This window comes from Plasmodium coatneyi, chromosome 12, assembly GCF_001680005.1.
Source record: "Plasmodium coatneyi strain Hackeri chromosome 12, complete sequence".
NCBI lineage: Eukaryota > Apicomplexa > Aconoidasida > Haemosporida > Plasmodiidae > Plasmodium > Plasmodium coatneyi.
In genome coordinates, this window is record NC_033567.1 from 2,610,430 (window position 1) to 2,626,041 (window position 15,612).

At 41.6% G+C, this 15,612-nt stretch overlaps 5 protein-coding genes across 5 annotated transcripts; 2 read left to right on the forward strand and 3 right to left on the reverse strand.

Moving 5' to 3' along the window:
• Window positions 1–910: 910 nt before the first annotated feature.
• PCOAH_00042390 (Uncharacterized protein) lies at window positions 911–2,650 on the forward strand (the record flags this gene model as incomplete). The annotated part of the gene is made up of 1 exon (XM_020061023.1): window positions 911–2,650. One exon carries the CDS (start codon window positions 911–913, stop codon window positions 2,648–2,650), a length of 1,740 nt encoding a protein of 579 aa, XP_019916973.1.
• A 689-nt stretch (window positions 2,651–3,339) lies between these two features.
• PCOAH_00042400 (Uncharacterized protein) lies at window positions 3,340–5,268 on the reverse strand (the record flags this gene model as incomplete). The annotated part of the gene is made up of 1 exon (XM_020061024.1): window positions 3,340–5,268. The coding sequence occupies one exon, from the start codon at window positions 5,266–5,268 to the stop codon at window positions 3,340–3,342; it is 1,929 nt and encodes a 642-aa protein (XP_019916917.1).
• A 761-nt stretch (window positions 5,269–6,029) lies between these two features.
• Window positions 6,030–10,623, forward strand: PCOAH_00042410 (Uncharacterized protein; the record flags this gene model as incomplete). Its single annotated transcript, XM_020061025.1, has 3 exons — window positions 6,030–9,735; window positions 9,890–10,322; window positions 10,446–10,623. The coding sequence occupies 3 exons, from the start codon at window positions 6,030–6,032 to the stop codon at window positions 10,621–10,623; spliced, it is 4,317 nt and encodes a 1,438-aa protein (XP_019916166.1).
• Window positions 10,624–10,827: 204 nt separating this feature from the next.
• PCOAH_00042420 (Uncharacterized protein) lies at window positions 10,828–12,210 on the reverse strand (the record flags this gene model as incomplete). Its single annotated transcript, XM_020061026.1, has 2 exons — window positions 10,828–11,906; window positions 12,021–12,210. The coding sequence occupies 2 exons, from the start codon at window positions 12,208–12,210 to the stop codon at window positions 10,828–10,830; spliced, it is 1,269 nt and encodes a 422-aa protein (XP_019916329.1).
• Window positions 12,211–13,147: 937 nt separating this feature from the next.
• PCOAH_00042430 (Uncharacterized protein) lies at window positions 13,148–14,887 on the reverse strand (the record flags this gene model as incomplete). The annotated part of the gene is made up of 3 exons (XM_020061027.1): window positions 13,148–13,413; window positions 13,557–13,854; window positions 13,952–14,887. 3 exons carry the CDS (start codon window positions 14,885–14,887, stop codon window positions 13,148–13,150), a joined length of 1,500 nt encoding a protein of 499 aa, XP_019916619.1.
• Window positions 14,888–15,612: the final 725 nt, after the last annotated feature.

Consider the following 15,612-nt stretch of genomic DNA (forward strand, 5'->3'; position numbering starts at 1 on the left):
CAATTTAAATAAGCTTTTTTTTTTTTTAAACATGTAACTGTTGTGTGTTTAACAATTTGTTCTTTTTTTTTTTTAAAAAGCCCTTCTTCTTTTTTTTTTTTTCCTTTTTTGGTATATATAATTTGTAAAAAGAAGTATATTTGTCTTTGCTTGACTTTATTTACATTATTTTTTTTTTTTTCTCTCAAAAAATAAATGTGGAAATGTTAACACAACGTTAATTTATGTGAATATCCAATTTAACTTCTGTTGCTAAATGTGAAATATTTGCAACCCCTCCCCAATTGGTGAAGACAGCCCAGACTGAACCAAAATAATTTTGTTTTTCCCTTTTTTGCTTAACCTGAAGATCTTCAAACACGCATTCGTGGAACGAGTAAGCATTTGCGTCTACATATGTATCTGTGTAAATTTGCGCATGTTTACGTAAGTGTGTATACATGTCTGTGTGAACTCACACTTCTGATTCTCGCTGGCAGATACACACGTCCGTGTGTGCTCCGCTCCTTTATGTACTTTCGAATGCCCGTCCGAAAAAAAAAAAAAAAAAAAATACACAAATAAATATACGCAGAAGTAGCTACACACAAATAGATAACCCGTCTGACATGTTTGTTTTCCCCCCTTTTGTTCGTCCCCTTAGCACCACGCTTTAGGCCCTATAAAAATTTTCCAGCACACGTCCCCGGCTAGTGGTCTTCCGCACTGCTCAACGAATCCGTTGCGTCGAAACGCCACTCGACCGTTGCAGCTAGCCAATTCGGCTTGGCCAAAAAAATATAATCGTCGGTGTCGCAGCGTCAGAGTGCCAAGCATAGGCTTGCATATGCATGCGTATAGACATACAAGTTTTGGAAACACCCACAAAAGCGCCAGCGCTTCCCTTTTTAATTAACCTTCGTCCAAAACTATGAAGCTGCTTCAGAGCAAAAGCTACCTTTTGGTGGTTTTCCTCCTGTACGTCAGTATATTCGCCAGAGGCGACCGAAATATTGTGGATGAGGTGAAATATAATGAGGAAGTATGTAATGAGAAAGTCGATTTATACCTCCTAGTTGACGGGTCTGGAAGTATTGGGTACCCGAACTGGATCACGAAAGTCATACCAATGCTCACCGGCTTGATTAACAGTCTTAACCTCTCAAGGGACGCTATCAACTTATATATGAGTTTATTCGGAAACCATACAACTGAATTGATCAGACTTGGAAGTGGCTCGTCTATTGACAAGAAACTAGCACTGCAGACCGTTAATGAATTGAAGAGAGTATACGTACCTTACGGTACCACTAGTATGTCCTCTGCTCTGACACAAGTGTACATGCATTTCAAGGATCGAGTTAACAGAGAAAATGCAATCCAACTGGTTATCTTACTGACTGATGGTATACCAAACAATAGGTACAGAGCCTTGGAATTGACCAAAACCTTAAAGGAAAAAAATGTCAAGTTGGCTATAATAGGAGTTGGACAAGGCATTAACCACCAGTACAATAGATTAATGGCTGGATGTCGTCCCCGTGAGAAAAACTGTAAATTTTATTCCTATGCTGACTGGAATGAGGCCAAGGATCTTATCAAACCTTTTATTCAAAAGGTGTGTACTGAAGTAGAAAGGGTTGCTAAGTGTGGCCCCTGGGAAGACTGGACTCCATGCAGTGTTACATGTGGAAAGGGAACACACAGCAGATCAAGAGCATTGTTGCATGAAGGATGTACTACGCATATGGTTAAAGAATGTGAAATGGAAGAATGCCCAGTAGAACCTGAGCCTGTGCCCGTACCAGCTCCTGTCCCACCCACCCCTGAAGATGTCAACCCACGTACCACGGATGATGAGGATGACCACCCCAATTTTCACAAAGAGCTAGATGTGCCTGATGTAGAAGATGATGTTCCACCTGAAAATGATGGGGACAATGGAAACTCAAGCGAAGAAAAATTCTTCCCAGAATCAGATGACACGGTCCCTGATGAATCCAACGTCTTTCCGATACCCCCCAGCGTTCCTGGAGGTCCAACTGAGGAGTTCCCATCAGATGGTGAATTTTTTCCAGAAAGTCCGGGAAACCAAGAATATCCAGAAAACCCAGAGAACCCAGAGAACCCAGAGAACCCAGAAAGCCCAAATAACCCAGAAGAATTACCAGGGCAGCCGGAAGTGCCCGAAGACAAGAACATAAATGAACCAGTGAATCCCGACGAAAGCGGAAATGGAATAACTGATAAAGCTATTCCAAAGCCAATGGATAACGAAAAAGACATCACCAAGAAGAACAAAGCGGTTCATCCAACTCAATCAAATCAAGCTCAAGATAGATACGCCAAACCACACAGAAACACAGGGGGAAATGATAACAATTCTAACGCAAATTCGGACATTCCCGTGTCTCCCGTTCCATCTGACTACGAACAACCTGAGGATAAGGGAAAGAAGTCATCAAACAATGGCTACAAAATTGCAGGAGGAGTAATTGCTGGATTAGCTCTAGTTGGTTGCGTTGGATTCGCGTACACTTTCGTATCTAGTGGAGGTGCTGCAGGAATGGCCGGTGAACCTGCGCCCTTTGATGAGGCGATGGCTGAAGATGAGAAGGACGTTGGGGAAGCAGACCAGTTCAAGTTACCCGAGGATAACGACTGGAACTGATTCTGATGTGGAAGGAACAGGGCTGGAGTGCGCATATAGTAAGCTGAAGGCTTACACAGGGGGAAAACATGCACACACACCCAACTGCGAATGCAATTTTTAAATAGCTGCACACATAAATTTAAAACGATGTTCTTCCCCAAATAATCGCTTTTTTATTCCGCTCGACTACACCCCCACCGTTTGTTTCGCTATTTTTATGAGTCACGTTTGTTTGCGTTATCTTTTACACTTTTTTTCTCTTTCTCTTTCCATTTTTTTTTTCTTTTTTTTTGGCGACTATTCCGCCCGCCACATTTTTCCCTCTTTTTTTTTAACCTCCTTTTTGATGAAAATTTAGCAAGTTTGTGTTACATAATACGGTCATAATTTGTGCTACTTTTCGAAATGCCTCTTCGTTTGGGAAAGAATGAGGAAAAAATTAAATTGACAAAAAAAAAAAAAAAGTGTGTCCCCATACAAGCGACGTAAAAATCTACCAAAAAAAAAAGGGGACATATAAAATGGGTATTTGGGCCCCCCAAAGGGAGCAATTCTTCATGTGAAAAAAGGACAAATGAACATTCCGATTCGGCTTCGCCGGGATTACCAGTCCGTTTTTCTCACATGTGTTCGCAAATGAGATGATCGTGTGGAGTGCTACACAGGTAGATTGGCACATTCACGCGGAGCCTGTCTGTAACGCCCATTTACGCGCAAAAAATGGCGTCAAAAACGAACTGCGGGATTTTAAAAAAATCGTCCACGATGGACCGTTTTTCCATTTCTGCGCCACTTTGGTCCCCCGCGGAAGGGTCCGAAATGCCTAGCTTCTCGCACAGACCTTTCGCAAATTCGTATTCCTGGATCTGGAAGTTGGTATTCACATCTTCGTTTGCAATTTCTCTGTTGTAAAAGTCGAGGTAGTAAACTTTTAGCTTTCCCATTAGTTCTTCAAATTCTGCCCTCTCCGCTGCGCCCAGAATGTTGTCCACGCGTCTGTTCAGGTTTCCATCGGCATTCATCTTCCCCTCCTTCATTCTGCAGTAAAAATAAAACCTATACCTTTTCTTCAAGTCGTTGTTAAAATTTATTTTATTTTTCAAAACGTAGATTTCGTTTTGCGCCTCCTTCTCTTCGTTCGTTAAAGAATTGCTGGTTTGTACCCAGCTCTTCTTGGGTGCATACAATTCGAGTAGCTCGTTTTTGCTCAGCTTAACCTCCATATTAGGGTTAATTAACTTTGCGTATCTCATGTTTAGATCTTCCATCTCGTCTATACTGGCGCGACTGCCTGGCTTCTCCACGTTTCTGCTTCCGAAAAGTGTGCGATAATATTTAGAGCGCTGAAGTAGCATTTCTTCTGCTTGATGGTGTCCTGGGTTATATAAAACGAAGGCGTCCTCCTCACCGCTGTCCATATCGACGCTGAAGCTACTGTATGGAATTGTGCAACTGTCTTCTCTTTGTCTGCTCTTCTTGTCGAGTATCATAGCATATCCCTTGTTTGCATTTCTCCGTGCTGAACTCGTGTATGCGTTTTCTAAGGAGCTATCCGAATAGTCTTCATAGTCCGTTTGGCCAAAAGTTTGCTTCCTCCCCGTTGTTGTAATTTCGATTTGTGCGCGCTCCTCGATTGACCCGTCATCGTGGATTCCCCTTCGGTGCGGTAAAAGGAAATCCTTCCTCAGGCGATTAAATTCGCGCTTCTTCACTTGGTCAATACTGTTTTCGTTCTTTTTATAAAAGGCCCCTTCGAAGTTATTTTTTGGCTTATAAATTTCTTTAATTAATTTTTCAAACGTTTTTTGTTCTTCCATTTTTATCGAAATGAGACGATTTCGGGAGGATAAAATGTTTACGTATTCATTTTCGTTCCTCTCCGTTGTGTTTGTTTGTTCCCCTATTTTGTGTCTAATTTGTTCGAAAATTGTTGGTAGTTTGGGGCCTATCGGTTTTCTCCTTTTGGAAAAGTCTCCTTCAAACGTATTATCGTTATTGGACGACTCCTCCCTGCCGTTCTTCTCAACCTGTGAGTTTGGCTTCTCATCAAGGGTAGGCAAAGCGCGAAGGGGGGAAGTAACATATGTACCAGCACCCATCGTTGTTGGAGAATCCTGTTTATCAATCGTATTGGCGCTGTTACTGTTAGATACATCTTCCTTCATGTACCTGTTTAATACTTCCATGTCTATTCCGATGGGAATACCATCAATATAATTATTGTTCCTCAACAGTGCGTAGGATACACTCTCGTTGAAAAAGCTAAACTGGAGGTCATCTGCGTAATTCTCCTTCTCGTCAAAGTGCGCGCTTGTGATTATGTCGTCATAGATGCTATCTTCCTCATCGATGTAGTCATAAATTCCTTTTCTGGTTACATCTTCATTCCGTTTGTATCTGCTAGATATGTAATTGCTGGGCTGGAATTGGTCCTCTGCTTCAGCCTGCTCCTTTTCCTTCCTCCTTTTACTTTTTTCGCGCTTTTCCCTCTTCTTCCTTTCTTCCGCTAGCAAATTTTTGTAGTACACATAAAAGTCGTACTCATCGTTGTGGTTGTGCTTCCTCTTTTTGCGAAACTCCCTCCTGACTTCATTCACATCGTGGTTGGTCAGTTTCGTGCCCAGGAAGTCGGACATGGTTGCAGGTTCTTCCGTTCCGATGAAATGGGTGATGTGTGGTCCACACGATGCGGGTTTTCACACCCCATGGGGGGGGATATAACAACTTGCCAGGCGCATACCCCAATAGGATAAAAAAATATATAAAATAACACCTCCTTTTTTTAAGGAACAAACGGAAAGGCACTCATCATAAAATGTAGTTATCCATTTTGTTTCATCATCCAAATGGGGAAGCCATTTCGCCTGAGGAATGATCAAAATTTTTGCTGTGTATTCCCCATTTTGTCGAAATAGGCATGACTCTGTTTCTACATAAATTGTTCGCAGGCAATTTTGCATTGCATTGCAATGCAGCGCTTGTGCGCAAGTTGCCGTGAAATTGGGTCCCTTTTTTTTTTTTTTTTTTTTTTTTTTTTTTCTCTAATTGGTTAATATTCTCACCTGGTTTAAGAGTACCAACTGTTTGTAAAAAATTGTCGGGCATGTCGCTTACAATCGAAGCATCCTCAATTTAGATAGGAAATAGAATGGGGCACTCTGCCTGGTCTCGAAATCGCTTCGTCGTTTAAAATTAAGCAAACTTTTTGCGTAGTAGTGGTATGTGTATATATATACACATAGGTGTACAGGTGAGTTATATTTGCTAACGTAACCTCCATTGACTGCCGCTTTGCACGGTTCTTCACCCGGCGGTCAAGAATAATGTGTAAGACGAACTGAACGCGAGCCCGTGATCGTTGGTGAAAGGGTGCCACCGTTGGAAGGGGTAAATTAAAATGGAGGGGGGAACCAGCAATAAGGACAAGCTGTTCTTTAAGTTATATGAGTATATAAACAAGTTAGATAACTTTGCATGTGATGATGCTAGCTTGGAGAAGGAGGGGAGGAAGAAAGTTCTATACATTAGTAAGAAGGCAAAGGGGAAGAAAAGATCTACTGATGGGAAAGTGACCAAGTCGGAGGTAAAGGGAGAGGGCAGGAGGGCTCATTCGCCGCAGGGGGCGGATGACGGCAGCCAGGACGACAGTCAGGACGGTGGTAGTTACACCATCAGTTGTAGCAGCAGTTACAGCAGTTACGACAGTAGCGGGGATGAAGCAGAAAGCGCCCTGCACGGTGAAAAAGGGGGACACTCGGGGAAAGCGGAAACTGCGTCTGCCATCTCCCCGCGGGATTACCCTCTCAAAGCGGAAAACGATGAAAAGGGTGGCCCAGTTAATGTTCACTCGTACGCGCACACCCAGACGAACAAAAAGAAAGAGAAGACAAAGAAAAAAAAAAGAAACACCATTCAGGGGGGTCACACCCGTCAAAGCAACATCATTCAAAGCAGCACCACACGAAGGAACGACCTCCTGTGCGAAATAGAAAACTACTACGTAATTGCAAAGCTGAAGAGAAAAATGGAAGAATACAAAAGTGTAAACGACATTAAAATTATAAACAGCCAAGGGAATTGTAATCTCCTAGGGATGGCGCAAAAAATTGATGGGATTATCAACGCATATAAAAAGGTTGAGGACGAATTGGATAAAGTAGAGAAGAACAAGCAATTTATTTACGATACTTTTTATTCAATTTTTTTGAACTATTATTCGAGGTATGAAGAATTGAAATTAATAAAGGGGAATAAACGAAGAGTAGAACGCCACTTGAAATTTTACACCAACGTTGACCATTTCGAGAAGGTACTCAACCATATGGAGAAAAACGAGTATGCTTATTTTATTGAAATGCATAATAATTCTTTGCAGAAAAGTGCAGGGAAGGAATGTTCCGGGGAGGTGCTTAAGTCGGACGAGCAGAGTGATTATGATGAGAGCGAGACAGTCTCGGGGGATGAAGAAGGACAGGCAGAAATGGACAATTTGGCCGGGGAAGATATACAGAACTGGGTAACTTCATACGGCACGGAAGGGGGGGACACAGTATGTGAGGAAAACAAGGCGGAGGATGAAGGGAGCCACGAAATTGATAACTACTTACTTAGTGAATCGGAGAAGGAGGAAGAGGTAAACTTCCCTGTCGGAGGATATGCTACCCAGAGGGGGCAACATCACGATGAAGATGCAGTTCAAGGGGGTACACATAATGGTGGTAGCGAAACGGAACGAATTTCGTTGGACGAAAAAGCAGGAGTTGACGCAAAATGGGTGAGTAACAAGTACGTCGTACAGCGTCCCAGCGGAGGGGTTGGCTTAATTGGGGGCAACCCCCTCCAGGGTAAACTGCGCGGTCGTATCTGGTGGGCGAAAAAGATGAAAAGGAGCTCAGGAGGTGGGATATCAAATGGGGTAGCAACGAGTGGGGAGGCCCCTTCTGACGCCGCAAAGCAGCCCCACCGTGGCAAAACCAAACGGCCGAGCGAGAACGAAATTTGTCAAATGTTGCAGTTTTCCGAAAAGGCCATAAAGTTCTTCAAGAAAAATGGCACCTATTTACACGCCAGGGCTAAATTGACCAAATATCAGTCCATCATAAGGCGTATTTTGAAATATGTGATTAATTTGTTCAGGGACGTTTTAAACAACGCAGAGTTGAACATACCCTGTGGTAGAGGGGGGGAGAATTTGCCCTTCTATGGTATCTCGTCGGGGGAGTTAAGCTGTAGGGGGTATTGGTGGGATGGCAGTAGCCTGAGCAGAGAAAACCCCCTTTGGGGAAAGCATCCCTCGGCTGATAAAACTTACAATTCCCTGAGCGAAAAAAGACTACCTGAGGAAGACAACCATATGAACAATTTCAAATGTGACGATATGAAGGACACCCCAGAATGCACAAATAATGAGAAGGACGAACCGAAACCCACGCAGCAGGGTGAGATAGCCAATTTGACGGAGGGGCAAAACCTCTCTTCCGCAGAGGACGAAATGGAGGATAATCCACTCTACAAAAACATAAGCATGATCTATTTTAGCAAGTATATAAATGAGGTGGAGTACTACAAGAAGTTTAAAATAAAGTGCAGCTGCATGCGAGATGTAATATTCTTCATTTATGAAAAGTCCCTCTTGGATGAAAATAATTTGTACACAGAGGAATATAACAAACTGGAGAATTTCTACGTAAGTACAAGGGTAAAGCTACTGAACAGTCATGTGCTAAGCAGTAATGTCCTGAGCAATTTTGAGTACCTACTGAAGAGTGACATTTGCAAGTATATAAAGAATATCTGCTTGCTAGCAATGTACGTGTCTAAATTGGAGGTGGACTTGTACACACACATATTCAATAACAACCTGAACAATTCCGTGAACATTATTTTAAATAACATTGGGGTGTGCATTTTTGATTGCATACATGATTGCATCCAGCAGCTTAACAACATACAGTTGATAAGAAAAATTATCCGAACCATTTATGTGGACATTATCGATACGTATAGTGATAATTCGTACAGGGTCATTTGTGATTACTTAAAAAAAATTTGTAAAATTTTGAAGGAAAAATTACTCTACGTGATAGAGATATACATTTCGTATTACACCAAAAATACCAGTGCTACTTTGCCCTATGTGTGCTTCTACCCGCTCAGGAAAAAATTTATCAACATGGTGAACAATTTTTTGTATGATGAATATCTCCTCACGGGGGATGTGCATACTAAGGGGGAGCAAAACGAACAGGTGAATAGCTTGTTTTCCTTCACTGAGAGTAATCACCCCATTGGTGAGTGCGTACCATCGGGGGATAAATCCGAACCAGTGCGTAGTTTTGACAATTGCGAGGAGGGGAACCCAATAAGTGGGGACCCTCACAAGGTAGATGATCCATCCAGAGAGAGCATAAGCAGTGTAAACAACATTGAAAGTGGGAATAGCGCTGAAAGCGTGGACAGTCGGGACAGTTTGGAAAGCTTCCCCAGCGGAACATACTCAAAGCAGAGAAAATGCAACGGGAACGTGCTGAATGAGAAGAATGTATACAAGCCGTTTTCCTTCCACGGGTTCCAATTTAATAAGGATACCAAATTCGGCCTCCGCGGTATAGACCTAAACATTATTGGTACCATCCTAATTCTGAAGACGATACATTTTATAATCGACGAAGAGACGCTGCTGGAGCTGTTCAGGGAGTGTCTGGAAAATAGCTTCAACTCCATAACATGCATTTATAAGGAGCACATGAAAAATCATCCTCAGGACATGTTTAATGGCGCTCTTTATTTAATCAAGAATTTGAGTCTTTTGCTATATTTGTTTTACAAAGTTACGAAGGATGGTGAGTTTTTCCGCTTTTACCTGCACAGCGGATTGACTGAACAACTCCTCTTTGGGGAATCTCCAAAAGAGTGGATAATGGAAAGCCACAGTAGCAGCGGGAAAAAGGAAGGCGACAAAGTGGGGGCCGAAAATGAAAACTCCATTTTGTGCTTTTTCAAAAGGGTGTACAATATGTCTTCACAGGACGACGTGCAGAACAGAATCCTGGCCACCTTCAACGATGCCATTTATAACTTTACCGTAGCGACTGTGTCAAGGGGTAGGTGCGAAGTAGCGGTGTGACTACATGTACTTATTCGCCTCTACTGATATACGTGTGTGCCTATTATTGGTGACTACCACCAACTCAGCAGAAAAATCAACCTTCGACCTGCTTGTATAACGCTTTTTCTTTACCCCCCTTTATTATGCAGTTTGTTCGCCCTTGATTAAAATACTATCCATGGAGTACAAAGAAAGTGCGCTTGAAAAGGAGGAAGAAATTAAAAAAACGACTCACGATTTTTTGAATGCAAAAAGGAGTTGCCAGTCAGATTTGCAATTCGGACAGGAGAAAATGGACTTCTCCTTTTTGCGCGAAATAAACTTTGACTTGTTAAAGGAGTACGCAGAAAAGGTTAACAACGTGACCAATGAAGAACCACCCAACTGCTCCAACCTGGATGACGTAAAAAAAAACCTCCAATCGTTTAAGCAAAACGTTTGTAACCTCTTTCCGAGGATATATTTTTACGTGAAGTTATTTATTTGCTCCAATACGGAAAAGCCAGACGAGAATGACTTTTTCCCCGGACTGTTTGCCCACATCGTGGGTCTCCTGACGTACAAGATGATCGGCCTGCTCAGGTGAGTGCTTGCTTCCCGCTCATTTGCGCACGAATGGGTGTGGAAGGCTCCCCCAGTTTTACAACATTGCACCTTCTCACCGTTGCAACTTTGTAACTTCTTACCTACACCCCCCCCTTGTAGCGAGGTGTACCTCATCATGCGGCTCAAGTATGCACACCAAGTGGAAGCCATATTTGAAGAGAACTACGTCAACGACATTTTCCTCTTCCTGAATTCGAGCGAACAGTACGTCTGCTCCTTTTCGGACATCCACCAGTACTTCGACACAAACAAGAATTACAACCTTTGGGGGGAGTAATTTTTTACAAAAAGGAATTTGCAGGGACAACATATTGGCGATTCACGTAATAAAGCAGGAGGACAAAAAAAAAAAAAAAAAAAAAAAGACTCAAATGGGGAGAAGAATGTGCACACAAAGGGGGTGTAAACGAGTGTGACAAAACGGGGGGGAAATAAACTGGAGGAGCATTATCACACCATCACATTCGCGGTGAGGTACGAATCAGGCGCCCTCCTCAACGGGATAATCAATAAAGTAAATCCCCCGGTCGGACGAAAAAATAATTTTGTTGTTCTTGTGGCGTATGAAATAGGACCACTTGAAGTAAAACAGCCCAGAGGGCAGCTGCACACATTTGTAAAATATAAAAGTGGACAAATTAAAAATAAAAATTTCATTTTCCACCAAAATGAATAGCAAATTTTCCACCGATTTGTAAATATCCAAAATTTTTTTTTTTAATTTTTTAATTCTGTACATATCCACAGCTTTTTTAAAATCAAAAATGATTAACCTTCTCCCATTTTTTGCTACAATAATTTTCTCATCATCCAAAAATTTCCCATGACTTATAAATTTTGAAGAAAAATCCACACAAAAAATTAATTCGTGTTCACATTTCTGTGCATTTATATTTATTTGTAAAACGCGAATATGGCATTTCCCGAAATTATTCTTGTAGCATAAAAGATAATTTACGTTGAAGTCAAAAATGACAATATTTTTTAAAAAATTTTTATAAAAATAACTTGTGCAATTATTCTTGATATCGTATATGAAGAGACTTTTGGAGTTATTAAAGAGAATGAGATTTTCAAAAAAGATCACTTGCTTATTGTTTGCCACTTCGACGTTCATTTTTTTTACGAACTGGTAGGTCCTTATGCAAAACACGTCTATGCAGCTTTCGTAATATATATAGGCGTAATTACTGTCTATGTAAATTGACTTGATACTGTTATTCCTGAACATACACAGGATATGATACTTTTCCAAAACTTCGATGGTGCCATTGCTACTTTTGCGGCCAAATCCTACTGCGGTGTTTCCCATTCGACTGGTATCTACCACGATGCTGTCGCTTCGGTCATTTTCAATGCCATTTTGATTATCCTTGCAGGAGTCTGCCACGGAATTACGCTGGGGAGCGTCACCTACAGACTTGTTTCTCAAGTCGGTGACGTCGTTCTTTTCACAGTGACCACTGCTTGGGTGCCCATCGAGGAGGGACACATCCGTGTTGACTCCCTTGTTTTCCTTCCTCGTGATTCTAAACAGGCACACTTTCCCGGTGAGGGAGCCTAAGGGTAAGGGTACGCAAAAGAGGTGGCAATGAACGGGTACATAATCGGGCACATGTTCGGGGAATCCGAAACACACATCACGTGCGCGCCCGCGCTACTTGCGCAACATACCAGTGCAAATATAATTGTCGTCTGTGTACAGAACAACTATGGGGTCCGATAGCAGCGTCTGAATGCAATTGTGAAGGACGATCTTTTGGCTTTTCCTCCCCCTTTGGTTGTCTCTCCTCCCCATAAAGCTAAAGCAGATGTTGTGTTTCCCATTGAAGCATTGGTTCATCACCTTGCTTTCGTTACTCATTTTATTTTTTTTCTTTTTTGGTATGACGTCACAGCTTTGGGGAGGAAGTTCTGTCCCACATTTTGGGCTCACTCATTTGGGAAGGAGCGCCTAAGCGGGAATAAGGAAAAAAAGAAAAGAGAGCGCGTTGGCTTTCCCTCTATATATGCGCTTCCTTGAATAGAGGACCATAACAAAGTTCAATTCAAAATTGTATGTACTAAGGTGACGAGGCCACCAATTTGTCACACGAAAAAAAAAAAAAAAAAAAAAAAAACTGCCACTTTTACTAGGCCTAGTTGCAAGGCGAGCAAAGGGAAAAATAATTAAAGCGTGTAAATTGATGTTCGTCACGTTTTGCTTTACAAAGTGGACGATATGGAGGTGCCACTTCGTAATTTCAAGTGGAAAAAAAGAGAAACACAAAAAAAAAAAAAAAAAAAAAAAAATTTATAATAATGCGAACGCGGGAGGGGAGGGGAAAATAACAGCAGATATATTATATTAAAAATGAAGGGCGGTGGGAAGAAATAAAAAGAAGTCAAAAAGGGGAACCCTGAAAAATGGAAAGCCTAACATAAGTGCAGAAAAAAAAATTGTAAAATATAAAAATAACGACGATGGTAAAAGGGAAAGGTAAATTTTTGAATTATCCATCGCCATTCTTTTTACCCTTTAAAAATGCCATTCACCTTAAAATGTTTCTTCGTGGAGCACTCCCAGTGCAACACTATAATCCTTTGCTAAACAAAGTGGTGGAGTTTTCTCTGACCCAACCGATTCAGCATAAGGCACACAAATAAAATAGTCCCCCATGCGCGCATAAGCTGTATACACATCTTCACCGTAGGTGTTGGCCCACTGATCAAGCGGCATAATAACATAACAACGGAGGCAGTAGTAAAAAAGTGTCCTTCCACGATAGACATAGACACTTCCAATATTGGGATGGAAGGATCTAAAGGTCCTGCAGGAGGTTCGCGGCATTTTCGTCCTCTTCGTCTTTTATGAAAGGCTCCAAAAGGTAGGAAGTAAAGTCTATCGAGTTAGCCTTTTCGTTAAGTCCCTTGTCATATTTCCAAAAGCTGTATAAGGTTAAGTTTATTAGGTGGGTCTCGGAGTGCTGCAAATTTGGGATGTAGATGTGGGACGAGTGCACATTTTGCTGCTCCAGGTGTCTGATGATTTTCTCCGTCCTGCAGTGCCTGATGTCTTCGACGTAGCCTGGGGGGGGAAGCCATGTTAAGTGGTTTTAAGGGGGACCGAAAAAAGCGACACGCGTGGAAGCACGCAGGATATTGCATAAACTGGCATTAGCTTGCAACTGCGCTGAGGGGACTATACAGATAGAAGGGAGCATTACTTACCTGCCACCTTAGACATGTACTTGAAGTAGCTCTTCTGCCCCACAGTTTCTATCGGAGTGACCTTGGAAAATACTTTCTGGTCAATGAACATGAAGCAAATCTCGAAGAAGTAGGGGGAGGGGAGCTCAAACAACTCACTCTGATTTTTGTACTCCTCTTCCTTTATGTTTATGAAATTCTTTATGTAGAACCAGAAGGGAAATTCTACGTCGACGTAGGTGAAGGAGGAAAGGGTGATGGCCAGATAAATGGGCATCCATTGCCTTTCTCCGGCTTTCATTTCTTTTATGTCGAATCCCTGTAAGGGGGGCAGATGTCATGTGGAGGTATGCATTGCAGAGGGGTGTGCTTTGCAAAGTGGTGTACGCAGAAGTTGCTGAATTGCTCGGACTAACCTCCACAAATTCCGTGGGCAAGTGTGGAATATCCACGAGCGCCTTAACCACGACGAGTTCGCCCAGCGCCCTATCGTATAGGGACATATTTACAGCGTCATTTAAGAAGAGTTTTGCATACTGTATATTATTGTAGTAATAAGAGGAGTTTAGTTTTAGAGGCAAGTACTCAATATCGATGTCCTCATTAATTAGAGTCTTGTTCAAAATGGTAGGTCTACTTATGTCAATATTATCGATGTAAATTTTTTCATCATTAAAGGATAAGTCATTCTCCCCGACGTCTACATTGTCCAAGTAGGAGTACACATTGTGTATGTTCTCTCTACAATTAAAGTCCGTATTCTTTTTGGACCTTACATAAACTCCATTGTTTAAAACGTACTCGTATAAATTGTTTGGCATGGGAATACTTTCCGCGTAGGAAAATAAAGTGGTTAAAATTTTATAAAATCTGTCATATATAGATTTGAATGTAATGAGTTTTATCTCCTTTTTGTAATTATCTTCCTCTGAATTATCATGTTCATACTCATAAATAGAATTCTCTATTTTATCTAATAACGACTCCCCCATCATTTTGGCATCTTCATCCATTTTTATATTTTTGTTTCCATATATTAGCTGATTTCTCAAATATTGTAGGTAGTAGAAGGAAATGCACGCTTCTACATTTTTTAATGGCAACGGAGGGAAGTCAACGAGGACAATATTTTCGATATTTTTATTTGCATTATTTTCTTTACTGTTTGCGTTTTTATTTGGTTCGTAATTATTGTACGTGTCTTCCTCGTTGTGTGCTCTTCTCGGATTTTTCCTGTTATAATTGAAAAGCTTTTTCTTCCTTTCATTTTGATTTTCTTCCTTCCCCGTAGCGGTGGATACTCTTTTGTTTGTTTTATTTTTTTTCTTAAAAATGTTGAACACGTCATCCATGTTGATGGGGTCTGCAGGAATTGGGTGAGCAAGGTGGGTCAATACTCGGGGTGAACTGTCTGGTGAAGGGTCAAATCACCCTTTCCTCAGCATGAGTTATTCCCTCGATCGTGTTATCACAATGTTTTCTCTCCACTTGTAGGTCCAATGCGACGCACACTGGGTTATATTCACCTCCCCAACATAATTACCTTCAAGCATCTATGCTAACTACCGCTAATCTGTATAACCTGTTAAATGAATAGCTCAGGGGAAGCCTATTGTTAGACCTCTTAAAAATATCTTAAGGTATCAAAAGGGGAAAGGAGGGACCATCTGCGCTGTATTGTCTAATTCATAGGTGAGTAACATGTGCAATTTTGACCCTTATATGGAAAGTACAAAGAAGAAGCGTGGTCCCCCCTTTTTGACAAATATAGGAAGACGGCAAAACGTACGTGCCTATTTGTAAAACCTGTTCTCACATGTGAGTTGGACGCACTATGGTCTACTCGGGAGATTTCCCTGCGCATGTGCCAACGGGTGAACATTTAAGGGAATGCTTTCCCAAGTAGCAATGATTATATGGTACTACTAGATATGGTGTCTTTTTTTCACCATTCCTTGGAGGAGTATTTGCGGCGTAAGCATGTGCGCCTTATCCATGCGGGAGTCAAGACGGTCAAGCGAGGACCATGTCTAGACAGGAGATATAAAATGATTATCGCATCAAAGTGCACTCCTTA